General features: G+C 32.7%; 1 protein-coding gene across 3 annotated transcripts; it reads right to left on the bottom strand.

Moving 5' to 3' along the window:
- Window positions 1–509: 509 nt before the first annotated feature.
- On the bottom strand, window positions 510–5,483 carry LOC107897883 (probable methyltransferase PMT3). Of its 3 annotated transcripts, none has more exons than XM_016823466.2 (8): window positions 5,309–5,483; window positions 3,670–4,108; window positions 3,282–3,446; window positions 2,985–3,167; window positions 2,172–2,766; window positions 1,741–1,853; window positions 1,399–1,619; window positions 510–1,184 (listed from the first exon to the last, which is right to left on the bottom strand). In XM_016823466.2, the coding sequence occupies exons 2-8, from the start codon at window positions 3,928–3,930 to the stop codon at window positions 875–877; spliced, it is 1,848 nt and encodes a 615-aa protein (XP_016678955.2). In that variant the 5' UTR covers window positions 3,931–4,108; window positions 5,309–5,483; the 3' UTR covers window positions 510–874. The 3 variants fall into 3 exon arrangements, with proteins under 3 accessions (XP_016678955.2, XP_016678954.2, XP_040935329.1); XM_016823465.2 differs by having other exon boundaries at window positions 5,166–5,483; XM_041079395.1 differs by having other exon boundaries at window positions 4,530–5,482.
- Between the last annotated feature and the right edge of the window lie 12,056 nt (window positions 5,484–17,539).

Raw genomic sequence — 17,539 nt, forward strand, 5'->3', positions numbered from 1 at the left:
ATTGTATTTTGTCCTCTCTATTAAAAAAAATAGACAAATTATTCTTTGTATATCAGATCAAAGAGTAAGTTGATCCTTTTATTAAAATTTTCATTCACTTTTACTGTAAAAAAACTTATCCTTGTACGTTAGCACGAGGTAAATATGAAATGTCACATGTCACTATTTGGTTATTCTATAAGTTATATCAATTTTTTATATTAGAAATGGATAAAATTTTTAAGGAAATAAATTAATTTACTCTTTAATCTAATATATAAAAATTAATTTTTTCATTTTTAGAGAGGACAAAATGCAGGAAAAATGTAACCTGACTCATTGTACAAGAACATCTAATGTATATTTATCAAAATTCATGATTATTTCTCTCAATAATTTTGTGTCCAAAATCCAAACTATTTCCATTATCTCTCATGGATGATTCATAAACCTGCCGGCAATAGCCCGAACTATTAGAAAGTAGCCTGACCCACAACAACATAAAAACATTTAATGAAAAACCAAGAGACTGGATAAGAAGAATATTCATTTATGGAAGAACTTAGTAGTTAAAACCCAGAATGATTATGCTGTTCAGCATTACAAATTATGTGTATACGGTTATTAGCCATCAGCTAAAGTAGCTTTGAACAACACCAAAATAGAGAAAAAATTGAATAATAGCCTATAGATCACAATGACCAGTTTATGGCTTGTCAAGTAATTCATTAAAAAGAAAAAGAAAAAAAAAGGTAAACAAAAAAATAATGTGAACCATTTGTTTAATGCTACAAAATGAAACTGTTTACTGCATTTTAATAATGCCTGGCCTTCTTAATCTCTTTGGAGCTGCAGATGAAATAAGAAAGGGGGAAACTGTGAGGGTTGAAATACTCTATTCAGAATTCCTGAGGCTTTCACTTGTCAGCCACAATTTCTTTTGGATGATAAAAACAATGTCATCCCCTTCATTATCTGAATCAGCTGTTGCTACTGCTTCCCAGTGCAAAGCTGATAAATATTTCTTTACGAAATCTATCACTGGTTGTTTGTCCCGGATGATAACGAATCCACTTGGACGGAGAATACGATCCATCTCGAGTAACAAATCCTCGGCACTGCAGCCTTTCTTCTCAATATCAGAAAAGACAGTCCAAGCATGAAGTAAATCGTAGGTTCGAGGGTATGTGGAAAAGGCTTCACACCTGCCAAACAATTGGTCCAATCAATACAAAATATGGGGAGAAAGCCAATAGGCGTGTGTTGTTAAAGTTTCCCTTTCACCAGAATTGTTCCTTTCTACCTCATGCTAAAGAGAATAGTGGTTGTATAGTTTGCGAAAACTGGAAATTAAAAAACCAAATAGAGAAAGCAAAGTGTAAAAACTATGTGCAGATTTCTAAGTTAATTTGTGCATACCAGTTATGAGTAGTGCCGATCAGGCCTCTGTCATATATCACCTTAAGTGTGTTTGGTCCATCCTCCGGGACAACATTCATCACCCAAACATTCTTGCTTTTAAGAGCAGCTGCAAATGATCCCAAGTTTGCTTTCATGTCCATCAAATTTCTCAAAGTGTCATCCTCAATCTTTGGACTCAAGAGATTCCAATAGCTCTCAACTCGATGACGCCAAGTTTCCTACAAAATTGCAAAGGCTATATTAGCAACTATATCTGTTATTGCTGCATAAATCACAATTCAAGCACAAGAAAATTTTCACAAACAAAAGGCGTAGATGAAATAATGCTGCCTTAATTACCGTGTCTTTTTCAAACATTTCATTCGAATAACCAAAATCAGCAAGTCTAGGAGGAGGAGATGTCAATCTGGCTGGCCACGGAGCCAATCCACTCCCCTTGGCCTTTTGGTCATCTGATAGAAACAAAGAGAAGCTTTAGTTAACATAAAATTCAAAGGTCCAACCTTTTAAAGAAATCAACTAAAAGAATCTTTGTAATTTTTGGTTGCAAAATATAGCACGGCTTGGAATCACAGTAAGCAACAATTACAGATTCTATAACTAACAAAGCTTCAAAAAGAATAAATGAGCTGAGTGAATGCACCAGATATAATATAACTCAGGCAGAAGAGAAACAATTCAAAAATGGAAGCAGAATACCACAAAATCTTTAAAATCAAGGTGGGGAAAAAATTTTAATATTAGCAACTTTGAAAAATAAATATACTCACGGTCAGAGTAAGGAGTGATACAAGCTTCCATTGGTACACCCCAAACTGCATCTGGATCATCATCAGAGCGGCAGACTGGGGGATTTGTACCAGGTTCTCTTTCCATATAACAATCATTTGTTAAAGGTTTTTGCCAAATGACAGTTTGGTTCCTCTTTGCAGCTATTCTCCAACACATACGGCCCACAAGGGCACTCATCTCTCTCCATATCCGAAGATCTTCTTCGTCTTGTGCATAAGCTTCTGGAGATGAATAGGCAAAATAGCCTCCAGGTCTAAGTAACCGGTCTAGCTCAAGAAGAAGAATCCCATCCCTTTGAAGCCAATCAATCCTACAGCGAGAACAGTGAGCAAGTTCAAATGATCTGCTCGGGTAAGGGAGCCTTTTGGTCCCTAGAACACCAAGATATGCAGGAATTCCTCTTTCCAGGGCAAATTGGATTTGGTTTTGATGCACATCATTGGGTGCTAATGACATTGCTATAATATCAGAAGAAAGAAGATATGCTCCAAAACTTGCGACACCGCAACCAACATCAAGAACTGTTCGTATTCTTCCTTCATTATTTAAATTGTTGTGTGAAAAGTTGAGCATCTGCAAATTCAGAATCATAGAGGAGTTACTGCTTCTACCATATGAGAAGTTCAAATATTTGAAGAATCAACTGTGAACAGTGAAAGGAATGATGATACAAGAAGAAAACTCAGGTAGACAAACACATATGACCATTCTTTAGTAGATGATCAAGATTATTGCTCATGTATCAATATAGTTTCTTTTGAGCCGAAATCAGTAGGCAATGGTGGTCTTACATTTGCAATTGAAGCAATATACTTGTCAGCTCCATAGTGAAAATGGGTTCCTCCCCCTGGAAATACTATCTTTTCGCCTTGTACAACCATCCAGTTCTGGTCAGACTTCTCATGTGCAAGGTGTGTATGGGGAATATTTGCCTTCCATACTTCATCTCTGCTTTGAGGCCACTTAATTGGGACCTGTAATTTCACATGAATTAAAAAGACCGTAAATATATGATAAATATGATTATTACCATTGGTTTAACAATATACAGCAAAATAATCTGATTGTCAGCTTATGAGAATCAGTACCTTGTATCCTGGAGGAGGAGGAATCAAGCAATTGTATCTCCTTTCAGGAGGAGGGCAGTGACGCTCGTAGTGCTCCATCACAGACAAGTCCAGCTTTAATCTCATTTGGTATATTAAATGTCTGTCTAAGCAGGGAATCAATTCTGAATGACGATCGTCACAAACCTTTAAAGTCATAAGCAGAGATATTATAAGACAAGGCAACTAACCAAGGGAAGAACTACAGGGAATTACAAGCTGAACAGTAAGGTACTAACTATAAAACTAATTACAAGCTGAACAGTAAGTTACTAACTATAAAACTAACTGCAAAGGAAAAGGACAAAAGGACGGAGACCTGAGGGGTGCAAAGGTGCCTAGAAATGAGTCAGCATAAAAAGAAACTTACAGGGAAAGTTTTTGGTACGATGTCTTCTCCTTCATCCTGTCCGAATTTTGTTGAAGATTCATATTGCTTCCCATCAGTGTCATCATCTCCACCCAAGTAAGATGATCCAAGTTTTCTCAAAGATTTGCTGCCATATCCTAGATCTGCAGCACCACGGCTTGACGATCCATAATATACATAAAGAAAACCAAGAAAGATCGCCACAGCACAGAGAGAGGCGATTAATCGCTTCTTTTGGCCTCCATCAGGTCTTCCCCTCATCCTTCCTTAGGAATACGATTCTTCACAACAGTTTCCACTTGTGCTCTATATCGTCACAAAACAGATCTCCTTATCCTAGTCGATCTCACGTCAAACTTTATATCCAAAATAGAACTCTTTTGTTGCTAGCATTAGTTTATTCAGTAGAATGACTAACACTGAAGAAAACTTATCAAACCTGTAAACAGACAAGTAAAGAAACAATCAGGTAACTCTTTTCAGCATGTGAGTTAAACACACAAGTTGCTTAAGTTACTTCTTCTAAGATACTTTTAGAATAAAAAAACTGAAACTCAAGTTTAAAAGATCATAATACTATTACTTCAAATAATCAATTAATCGATAAAAGATGATGAAAGAGAGTAAGAGCAAAGCCAGCCACCAATGAACAAAGCAAGCTGAATTGAACATTGAACTAGAAAATTAAATATAACACCAAAAATAGCAAGTGAACCCACTTATTAAACAACTAAGAAGCCCCAAAAGCCTCAACCTATACTATCTTCAAATCTGTCCAGCTCAAAATGGTGAATTTAATAATATAAATGAAACACTCAACATGTCAACCCCTTTTGTCTAATGACACTAAGGCACTTAACTGTTCCGGTGAAGCAGCATCAATCTATAACCTTTAACTCATAACATGGTCTTGCAGAAGGTTCAACAATAAAGTTCAAAAGCAAGTACGAAACTTGTTTAACAACTCAGATCCATATTAATAGTCAAAATCTAGGATAAAAACTTATATTACATAAAACAAAAGGAAACGAGTATGCTAAAAGATGCTAACTGCCGACACTTGTAACCAGTTGATTGACAACCAAGCAATGAAAAAGATTGATCCATGAAAAGATACTAAAAGCATGAAACCAATGCCTTTTTTTTTCACTGAATTGAAACAATTGGAATCATGAAAACGACAGCTACTTAGTAACTCTAATGAAATAGAGCAACAGATCTGATTCAAAAACTCAACTCAAATCCAAACTTTAGCATTAAGAAAAAAAAAAACTAAACCAAATTAAACCATCAAGAATCAAACTTTGATTCCAAAGAAAACAAAAACAGTAACATTTGATAGTAAAGATAAGAAATCAAGATTGACCCATTAAAACTACCACAAAAACAAGCAGAACATATAAGTCAGATCTCCATAAAAGAAACGAAAACAAAATTTCAGTGAAAACCCATCAATGCTCACAAAGAAAACAAGCTTAAAAGGATCAAAGCCTTACTGGGTTTCAATCAATAAAACGAAGGGAGCAAGAAAGTGGAGTTGAGATCTAAGAAAAAGATACTATAAGTTATCTCCCTAAATGAAAGAACCAAAAACAAAAAAAGAAAAAGGGAGAAAAAAATGGGGAGAGGGAATTTAGACCTCGAAGAATCTAGTTGTATTTTTTTTTCTTTTCCCTAATGCTATTTTCAGAGAGGAGGGGCTATTTTTAGAGAGGTAAAGTATGTATGAACTACAGCCCCGGAGATAAAAGAGAGAGAAACAGTGTTACGTTCCAAGGTTGGTGTTCAAAGGATCTATGTTTGGATCTATGATTTGTACGAAATGCAAATTTCTTTTTAAATTGATTAATGTTAGTGTCGGCTGTCGTGTTTGGAAATCATAAAAATCAGAAGTAAATTTTGGTCTCTTTCATGTTTTCTAATTAAGTTATTTGAGTTTATTTAACTTCAGAATTTAAAACTATAACTATTTATTGTAAAAATTTCTAATACTCTAAATAAAATTTTTAGAATTTAGTCAAAAACAATTACATTGATACAATTTATTAAATAAATTATTAAAAAAATTTAAAAAAATTAATTCAACCCTTTTCTTAGCATGATTTAATCGATTAGTCTGATGACTCTTTTTGGCCGGTTTTTGGTCTAGTTCAAATAACGATGGGTTTAAGTCTCTATGCACTTCGTACATTTAAGAGTATTTAGCCTCTATTTTTATTTTCAAAAATTTAATCCTTATATTTTTAAATTTAAAAGTTCGCTTTTAATTATATATAACCATGTACCATTTTAATCTAAAAGTTAATATATTAGTTATTTAAACTAATTAATAAGATTATAAAAATATAAAAACCAAATTATATTAGGAATTAAAGTATAAGGATTAAAACTCAAATTTAAACATAGTAGAAAGACCAAAAAAAAAGTTAACCATTTATTCATAATGCAAAAAAAAAGATCTATATCCACGTGTCATCATAAAGTTATGTGTTACCGAAAGATTAAGATGTAAAAATTTAAGTATTGAATTTAAGTTATAAAATTTGTTTGATATATTACTTAAAATTAAGTATGAAATTTAAATTGCTTGATAAATAATAATTTTGAAACTTTTAAAGGTAAAATGTTTAAAGGTTAATGTTAAAAGTATAAAAAATTTTAAAAAATTCCAAATTAGATAAGTAGCTCCCTATTTATTTATTATTTTCAACCTTTTTCATTAAAAAGTCTATGATTTGTTTATATAAATTTTCATCTTATTTAAATTTTTTTATGACTTATCAAATAAAGCCTTATATAGATTTTAATCTAAACTCAAAACTCATATTAACTATCAAATATGAGAAACTCTAAAACCCAAAAAAGAAATTAAAAGAAAATCAAAAGTAAATAAAATGATATTATTATTTGCAATAAAAATTATTTTATTTGAGTTTCTAAAAAAATGTTTGTTTTTCTAATAATAAAACTAATCAAAAATTCTAAAATATTAAAATGCATAGAGTCAAGAATTATGTAAGAAATAAAATTATAAAAAATTGATATAATAATAAATGAGACTTTAAAATGGTAAAATAAAAATGTTTAAAATTATAAGGTTTTAATTAAAAATTTTGTGTTTTTTCTATTTTTCTATAACATCTAAAGTAATATAATTTAATTTGTAAAACGATGGTATTTTAATCATTATCTAATTTGTTGCTATAAGAAATCAACAAGAAATGAGGAAAGGAGGAAAATGTGGTAGGGGATTTAGAACAATTCACCCTTATAAGGCGAAGAGTTATAAGAGGAGGAGATGAGAGAGAGGAGCAATGGAGAGATCCCATGGCTGAAGAGTAAGTTAAGAAATGGGTATGATGGCTAAAGAGTGGAAAAGAAGAAGAACCCAAAAAAGAAGCCCCATTACCTTAATCCTAAAAATTGTATATACAATCAACCTTCTTTATAACAACTCCATTTGTCTACCCAGATTTTGTCTATTATAGAGAGGTGGCTGTAGTACACTTATAATAGCATGATGTTATAGATAGATAATGGTTCGTGAATTTTCATCAAATAAAGAAAGTGAGAATTATATTCAAAAAAAGAAAGTGATAATCAAATTAACAAAATTAAAAGATGTATGCATATATTAATGTTTTTATGCATATTTTATTTTACATTTTTTCACATGAGTAATTATAAAGTTCATAAATCTAACAAGTTCAATTAATCAACATAAGTTATCAAATTAAATTAATTAATTTATCATGAGCTACTAAATTCAAGTAATTAATTTATACTTTTATGATGTTCCAAATTCATAGTAGAATTGATATCTTTACTTTAACTTATTGAAGATTATTTTCATTTAATAAAATATAGTTAATAAATTTCATGTGAAATATAATCATTTTATTGATGTAATATTTTAATTAAGATCATTTTCATTTAATAAACAATAATTAATAGGCTTGCTTATATGAAATAACTATAATTTTACTTAAAAATTTAGATTATACGTTGTTATTGATAATTAATTTAATAAGGTATGTACTTCATAACTATAAATGTTGTTGTTATAAATGAAAAACTATTATAAAGAGTTAAAATAAAACATAAAAATCGATTCTTCTAGAAACTTAATTGTTATAGCGAAATATTGTTATAATAGGTGGCTGTTATAGAGAGAGTTGACTATATATAGTGATCCTTGGTGGGACCCACATCATGGCCAAGATATTTATGTATAACCATTGCCCCCTAGTCGAAGGGAATATTATAAAGTGACCTTGTGTGAGACAAAAATCTACTTGCATTTCTTTTTACAAAAACTATGTTGAATTGCAAGTATTTGGAATTATGGCAGCATCGTAGGCATTGCAACCGTTCATAAGTATTTAAATTGTGCTAATGCTGAAGGTAAAGCAACTATTCAAAATTAAGCTTGCCTCGAAGGCAATACCAACCATTCAGGATTATGCAGATGTAACAAGGTAAGCTACCATCCAATAAATGAACCCTCAGTAGAAAGGTACCTTTAGGAGTTGTGCTGTGATGGGTACCATTAGGAGTAGTACCGTGGATGGGTACCATTAGGAGTTATACCATGAAGGATACTAGTAAGAGTTATACCGTAGAAAGATACCTTTAAGAGTTGTATCGTGGATGAGTACCATAGGAGTCGTACCATGGAGGGGTACCATTAGGAGCCATACCATGGATGATACCTTTAAGAGTTGTGTAATGGATGGGTGCCATTAGGAGTTGTACGGTAGATGCATACCTTTAGGAGTCATACCGTGGATGGGTACCTATAGGAATCATGCCATGGATGGATACCATTATGGGTCATACCATAGATAGGTACCTTTAGGAGTCGTGTCGTAGACGGATACAACTAGGAGTTGTACCATGGAGGGGAACCATTAGGAGTTTTATTGTGGATGGCTACTATTAGGAGTCATGTTGTGGATGGTACCGTTAGGAGTCGTACCATGGATAGGTACCTTTCAGAGTTGTATCGTGGATGGACACCATTAGGAGTTGTATCGTGGATGGGTACTATAACACCCCTCACTCGACCTTGATCTCTGGGTCTAAATTATGGAGTGCCACATTCGTTTTCGGAGCAATTATAGTCAAATATGCAGTATATAATAATTCACACATACAATGAAGTGTTAATCACATTCAATTCATGTTAAACAATCAATTCTGAGTCTTAATCGAGCTTACGGAAGCTCTTTTGTCAACTCAAGCACGAATTATGACCAAATTGAAAAGTTCTAAAAATTCAGGATCAAATCGTGACATCATCTCTCTCTGGTTGGATGACGCACCCCTCATTTGACCAAATTGCAAAGTTTTAAAAATTCAGGATCAATATCATGACGTCATCTCTCTCTCATTGGATATCACACTCCTCACTTAACCAAATTGCAAATTTTTAAAAATTCAGGATCAATATCGTGACGTCATCTCTCTTTCGTTGTCGCATTCCTCATTTGGCCCGATCATCGAGTTAAAGTTATGGAATGCCACATTCGTTACCGGAGCAACTACAGTCAAACACGTAGTATATAATCATTCATACATGTAATTAAGCATTAATCACATTCAATTTATGTTAAACAATCAATTTTGAGTCTTAATCAAGCTTACAAAAGCTTTTTTGTCAACTCAAGCACGAATTAGGACCAAATTGAAAAGTTTTAAAATTTCACGACTGATGTCGTGACTCCATCTTTTCACATCATGACGTTTCCAAAATAGGAAGTTACATCTTGAACTCATGCCATTTAACGTCATGACGTCACTCACTGTCGGTCGACACAGCAACAAAGGAGGTTGGTCGTTGAGACGAGGCTTCTGTTTTTAGAAAAAAATGCACAGTTTAGTACCTATGCCAAAGTTTCCAACCAAATATTTCAATATTCACACTCAATTATCACTTCCATTTGATTCAAAACATACCAAAACATGCCAAACAAGTTCAAACATCCAAGTTTAACTTATTATCAAGACATTCACTGCTTATACATCAATTAAACCTAAACATTTCAATGTAATTAGGTCATACCAACCAAATCATTCAAATACCTATCTTTACCTATGTCATACCATATTGAAACATGTCATTTCACCTTAACTTCATACGCTTATGTTCATTTTATACATTAATAGCTTATAGACATCTACCATTCACTAATACATATATCAAGCATGTCAATCAAACATACCATTTCAACTAGGCATCATTTTAGCCGTTCTAATTTCCTCATTTCACTATCTTTAATATGCCAAGTTCCAAAGATGCATGATCCTCATTTCTAAAGACATCAAATATTGCTTAACTATACATTACTAGTTCATATACCATACTTAACATTCAAAAATCAACATTTGCCATAATCATCCCAAACTTTTCATTCACCAAGACATATATATATACATTCCACAACCCTAGACTCAAAATGATCAAATAACTACCAATTCGATGATAGTCTGAGCTTCGAGACGATCTGGCATGACGTGTTCCGCAAGGTATCAATCTACAAGGAAAAAAGTGGAAAACAAACAAGGTAAACATATGGAATTCTTAGTAAGTTCATATGTTTAGTACTAAACTTACCTTATTCTTACCTAAAAATTTTAAGTTATAATAGCTTGGCAACATTTTTGGCTAGACATGTCAAACAAGACACCAATGTTGTGAGCATAGGCTTACATTCAAAACCATATGATAGCACATGCATTTAACATGTCAAATCATATAACTAATCTCAAACTTATTCAATTAAAGAATTATACAATCAAAATCATATTAAAGGTATTACTTTAATCAAATTTTCATGTTCAATTCATTCATTAACTTGCCATTTGTATGTCGAGTTCATTTCACTCCCTTTCAATTTCTAAATTTCATATAATCTATTTCACTCGATGAACCCTAGTAAACAGACTCAGATAGACAAGTATCTACACCACACTAGGTGCTCATTTGAGCTAAAAATATATATGTCACGTTACTCGTCTGAGCTAAACCTGTATCACATATATTTGAGAATCCGCAACAAATGCTAGACCTCGATAACATTTGTAATAAATCCATACAAGCGTGCACAAGATCTTAGTAGCATTTCAATTGTATACTAGTCTTTACTAAGTTCACACGGCCATCTTTTACACATTTTTTTTCAATTTAGTCTAATTCTATCCTTTAGAACCAATTCACAATCAATTAATCCACAATCAAACACATTACACAAATCAAATACATAACAACCTAAATAAATAAATACCATATGAACTTACCTGATCAAAACACCAAACAAGTTGATTCTTCAGGGACTAATTGACATAAGTTGATTCTTCAGGGACTAATTGACAATTTTAGCTTTTCTTCAATTACCTCCGTTTTGATCCAATTAACAATCTAAATAAATAAATACCATATGAACTTACTTGATCAAAAAACCAAACAAGTTGATTCTTCAGGGACTAATCGACATAAGTTGATTATTAAGGGACTAATTGACAATTTTAGCTTTTCTTCAGTTACCTCCGTTTTGATCCAATTAACACCCTAAATAAATACCATATGAACTTACCTGATCAAAACACCAAACAAGTTGATTCTTCGGGGACTAATCGGCACAAGTTAATTCTTCAGGGGCTAATTGACAATTTTAGCTTTTCTTTAATTACCTCCATTTTGATCCAATTTTTGATCTATACAATTATTTCATACAATGCATCAATAGCAAACATTTTCATAATATGTCATGACATGAATGAACCTATGAAATCTCATTTTTTTTATACTTCTAAAGTTTTACATTTTATTTAATTTAGTCTCTGAATTCGAAATAGCCATAACTTTTAATTTTTACCCTCGGTTTAGAATCCGACTCCAATTACATTCATTTTATTTACATTCATTACGAACTTTTTTCCCTAGCATTTGGACCAAGTACAAATCCTAAAGTCCACATTATTAGGAGAGCTTTACTTGAATACCACCCTTAACCTAATTAAGACTAGGCTCAAGCAACAAAAGAGAGAAGGAAATCTATGGTTATACTAAATATATATATATATAATACAAGAAAAAAATTCTAAAAGAATCCATAAAATTATGAAAATTTTTTAATAAATAAAACTGATAATTGCATTTGTAATTACATTATTGCATCATTCAATATATAAAGCTTGATATACATCAAGAAGAGGATGAATTAATGTTTTAAAATTTTGGTAGAAGGATGGAAATAAAAAAAATCAATACAAGGATTTATAAAGTTTGGCCCCAATTGCTTACCTCTACTACCTTAGCTTACCACAACTAAAAATTTTCCCAAATTCACTAATTTGAAATATTTTAAAGACTAGGTTAACCTTTATAATCACTATATTTTAAGTAGGCAAGATAGAGTCACTTCCCCTTAAGGTTTTCTACCTAAAGCCTTAAGTAAACTTACACAAAGATGAGAAATAAATAATAAACAAGGAATACCTCAAAGGTTGATTTACAACAATATAACCCACTCAAATAATTTTACAACACTTGAAAGATTGAAAGTAATAACTACCCAAGTGTGTGTATGAGAAACTATGAGAAATACAATGAAAATGTAACACCTCAAGCTCGACTCGTCCATTGGATTCGGGTATGGAGCATCACAAATGAACCTATACTTAAATTTTGCTAACTTAGCTACTCTAAATAGACTGAGATAAAACAATTTAAAAATAAAATTAATAATATAAATTCGTACAACCAAGGCTGAGATGCTTTGTCTCTAAATGATCTGTTTATTTATAATGGGACCTTTAAAGTATGACTAAGGGCTAACTATTTTAGAGTTCAGACTTTATGAACATCGTCTGGTACACCATGATTTATTCTAAGGCAATGCCTCCAATTGTACCCCATTTTCCTTTGTGCATGACTTGACCCATCAACGATCCCTGATCTCATCGTTCTTTCTAGCTTGGTCCCTCATCGAAGTCCTCGATCATCCTCATAAGCCTTGCGACCATCAATCAACTCCATAAGTTTGAATGAACTTAGTGAATTCCTTCATCACATTATAAACAAATCCTATCACATAGGGTAAACAACATAGATAAATTAAATATAAATACTTCCTACTCGCCCAAGACGGATATTTAACATCAGGGTGGTGGACTCCCTCTTATCCTTCGAGCTACACGGCTCACCATGCGACCTCTCCCTTTGTTCGGACTCTTTGCTCGACCATATCTATGATACTTTGCCACGTCAACAAATCTTATCCTCTCCTCTCATTTATCCTTTATTACACTTCTTTTTACTTGAGATGCTCATTATCCTTTATCTTACTTGGTTGTATGCCTTCCTTGGTAAATTTCTCTAATTAGACCAGACCTTAATGGTTTCTTTCTTCCCACACAATAGTCCCTAAGGACTTGTGCCACTTCTTTGTTGTGCTAACCTTCAATAGGCCTTGCCACTCTAGCGAATCCATTCTTACTCAAATCTATTATTCACAGTGTGGGGATTACCTCCAATAATTCATCCGTTACACTAGCCCTTACTTGGGGACTCTTATGTCCCATAAGTGAAGATCGCTTTGTCTAGCTGAACTAGAAGGTTATCATCCCTATGGCTATATGACCTTTCCATCCCCTTCACTCATTTTCTTCCTATGGGTTATCATCACGGTGGTGTACCTATATAAGACTTTCCTCAAAGAGGAATAGTCTCAAAAGACATACTGCCCCTTGGACAATATCCTTATCTTGGGAGTGAGACTCTCATTCCTTCCATGAGATTTACTTATCAAGTATAGATTTATTGACCTTTCTAATGGTGGCTTTTCATTTTAGATCCATGCTAACGATCCTTAAATATTTCCTTTCTTTATTTTCATGACCAAGATGACTCTTGCCTATCCTATCTTCCTTAAATCTCGTTGGGTCTTCGCCTATGCCAGGTCGGCTTTCACATTCATCCTTATGGCTTCTATCACTTTTGGTAGATTCATAAAAGTCCACTTGTCATACTTATACTTTTCTTAAACTCTTCCTCCACCTATGTGGTTGTCCCATACTTGGCCCACAAGCCCTACACTCCTCACTTGAGGTCTTGGCAGACTTTTCAGATCTGTTTCTGACGAACTCTATGGGATGCCGTAGCTGAGCTATGGTCTTATACCCTTTTTCATCTTTTCTCTTGCCCTAGAGGACTTAATCGTGTTTACTGTCCTGATGAACTTACTCTATTCTATATTTACTATAGATGCAATAGAGTCTTTCATCTATGGTTTATTACTGCTTCGCTATTCTGGTGTACTAACTTATGATGTCATAGAGTCTTTCATCCATGGTCTTACTCATCACACTTGGCTGCCATAACATCTTTCATCTATGGTTTTACACCGTATACCTTTTACCATGTCAACATGACATATTTCATCCATGGTTTTACTTACCAGATTGCCATAGTCTCTTTCATTAATGATCTTATGTCATATACCTTATACCAAACTATCATAGCCTCTTTCATCTATGATCTTACGCCATACACCATTGTCACTATGTCGCCTAGAAAGACCAGTCGATGTCACCATCATGGTAAATATGTAACACCCCTTACCCGTACCCAAGGTCGGGATAAGGTACGAGGTATTACCGGACAAATATACAAACATTAAACTAAAATACAGGCTATAAAATTTCATTCATATTTCAAAATGTTCATTCACTTACACATAGTCCCTTATTTGAGTCTACGAAGCCCAAAACATACTTTAGAAAGGGTTCGGGACTAAACCGAGAACTTATAAAAATCTTGGAAATTTCATGCTTTAAGGCTCCACACGCCCGTGTCCCAAAGTCGTGTTCCATATACGGCTGAGACACATGGTCGTGTCTCTGCCTGTGTGGAATATACCTAGGCTATTTTCCAAGCTTTGGTCAACCTTAATCTCTTACACACTTATACAAAATCAAAAGCATATAACATGGTATTCATTCATGATTAAATATTCTCAATTAAACCACAAACATAGCATTTTATCTTGTTTATTATACAACCACTTATACATTTATACCAAGATTATCATCTTACCAAATATCTTCAACTTAATCATCAAGCATTCATATTTAAAACTAGATCATATCTTTATAAAATACCACAATTCAGATGCGAAAATAACATGTTTGCCTAAAACATTTTAATTCAACTCCATACCCTACAAGCATTACATTGAGACTAGTCATATATATATACATGTCATGATACATATCATTCTCTTTCTGTTTTCTTATAAACACATATCATTTATTTCATTATATCAATATTTCATATACCATAGTTTCCATGTATTCCACATATGTTTATTTTCCTCCTCCTCCTCTCCATTCCACATCCTTAATGTATATAGCATTCTTGTAAGTACGATTTCACAATTTACTAATAAATGCTCACATCAAACTATCCACACGAGTCATAGTCACTTACTTATTTATAATTCAAGCTACAGAACTCCAAATTAAGATCTGTAAATTTTCTCTGAAACTAGACTCACATATCTTTCCACCATAAAATTGTCATAATTTTTGGTTTATCCAATTAGTACAGTTTATTCATTAAAATTTCTCCTGTTTCACATTCTAATAGTTCTGACCTCTCTTCACTAAAAATTAATTATCTCACAATACAGAACTTGGATAATGTTCTTGTTGATTTATCTTGAAAATAGACTCATTAGGGATTTTAAAAATATAAGTTTAAGCCTCTAATTATTTTTATCTAAATTTTTGTGATTTTCCAAAGTCAGAACAGGGGATCACGTAATCATTTTGAACCAGTCTCACAAAAACATAAATATCTCAAAATATAGAACTCCTTTTCTTTCTCTGTTTCTTTTATATGAAAATAGACTCATTAAGATTTAATTTTATATCTCATTCAGTCTCTGATTCAATTTCTACTATTTTTGGTGATTTTTCAAAATCATGTCACTGCTACTGTCCAAAACAGTTTTATTGCTAATTCACTCTTTCACACTTTTTTTGTATTAACCTCATTTTAACATACATATCACAAATCATTTTCACCACATTTCATACATCACAAGTATACGCCCATAATCACAAGGTCACCATAAAATCATCCTCATGTATAACTTAATTGTTTATAACCTTACCACATCCTGGTCACTTAATGAACACATCATTCACATAACTAAGTTCCTGCACTTATTCATCACAAAACTCACAAAGCAATACATAGAGAGTCTCCCGTTGAACACTTCGGATCAATCCTCGATACTTGGTGGTTTTAGCACATAGCTCCACCTATCATATGGTTCGGCTCTCTTGTACATATGATGAACACTCAGTACCACCCATGTGACCTAGCCAATTTATCTTGTAGCTGTCTTGTCTACATGGTGTCCTTCACCTGGAACCACGCATGCGACCTAGCTACATATATCCCGTAGCTCTCTTGTCTACATGGTGTACACATAGTATCACCCATGCAACCTAGCTACATCATAATGTCTTGTAGCTCTCTTGTACACATGATGTGCACTCAGCACCATACATGTAACCTAGCTACATACTATCTGTATCATCCAATCTTTCCGAAGGTTCAACCGGGACTTCTCTCTCTTTTCCAACAATTTCACCAATCAAGTAATTATCCACAAACATATTTCCAATATTATTATAAAATGTCATAATACAAGTAATATTGATGTATTACTTACATATAAACTTACATCTCATTTAATATCAAGGCAATAACATTAAATTACACATTGCCTTATTAAAAATCATATAAACTTACAATTTCTCATAATATCCATAATCATAGAAATCACATTTATGTATGATAATTCAATGCACTTCATGTACCATAGACATTTTTAAATCAATTCATAAACTTGGCACCATAATCATTTAATTTAACATAATTCAATTAATTCACTAAATTTAACTTTCAAATATAAATTACAGCATTATTGCTGTATGATTATCATACCAACTTACATACTTTCAACACCTCAGAAATTATAATAAATATATCAATTTTACATTGAAACATGCATAAATTAATACTTATTATACATATGAACTTACCTCGATACTAAAACGATCATTTTACCAACTTTCCCAATTTTCGATTTTTCTCTCATTCTAGGTTCAAATCTCATTTTTCGGGATCTAAAACATCATATTTTACTTATTTAATTAATGTACTATTCAAAACAGTCCTTAACTCAAACTTTTGAAAAATTACAATTTTACCCCTAAACTTTTGCATATTTACACTTTTTCTCCTAGGCTCGGGAATTAAACTTCATCCCTTATTCTTATGTTTTATGACATGCTGATCACTTTTCCCTTCTATGGCAACATCAAATTCTCACTCTAACATATACTTATGACTATTAGGTATTTTTACCGATTAAGCCCTTTTACTCGTTTTCACTCAAAACCGAGTAGCACAAGTTGTCTAACATAATTTAAAACCTCATATTCTATCATAAAACAGAAAAATAAACACATTTCACCTATGGGTATTTTTCCAAATATGAACCCTAGCTTAAATTATTGCTAGAATAAGCTTAATCAAATTACCGGGATTCCAAAAACGTAAAGAACTTGAAAAACGGGGTTAGAACGGACTTACAATTGAGCTTGGAAAGCTTGAAAACCCTATCCATGGTTTCCCCCATGCTAATTTCGGCCTCCATGAAAAAGATGAGTCAATTTTGGCTTTATTTTTCCTTTTTATTTCTTTTAATTACCAAATGACCAAAATGCCCTTCCTTACTAAACTTTCAAAACTTCCATCCCTGTCCAATTTTTGTCCATCACTTAGAAATTG

This window comes from Gossypium hirsutum, chromosome A10 (assembly GCF_007990345.1).
Source record: "Gossypium hirsutum isolate 1008001.06 chromosome A10, Gossypium_hirsutum_v2.1, whole genome shotgun sequence".
Classification (NCBI taxonomy): Eukaryota; Viridiplantae; Streptophyta; class Magnoliopsida; order Malvales; family Malvaceae; genus Gossypium; species Gossypium hirsutum.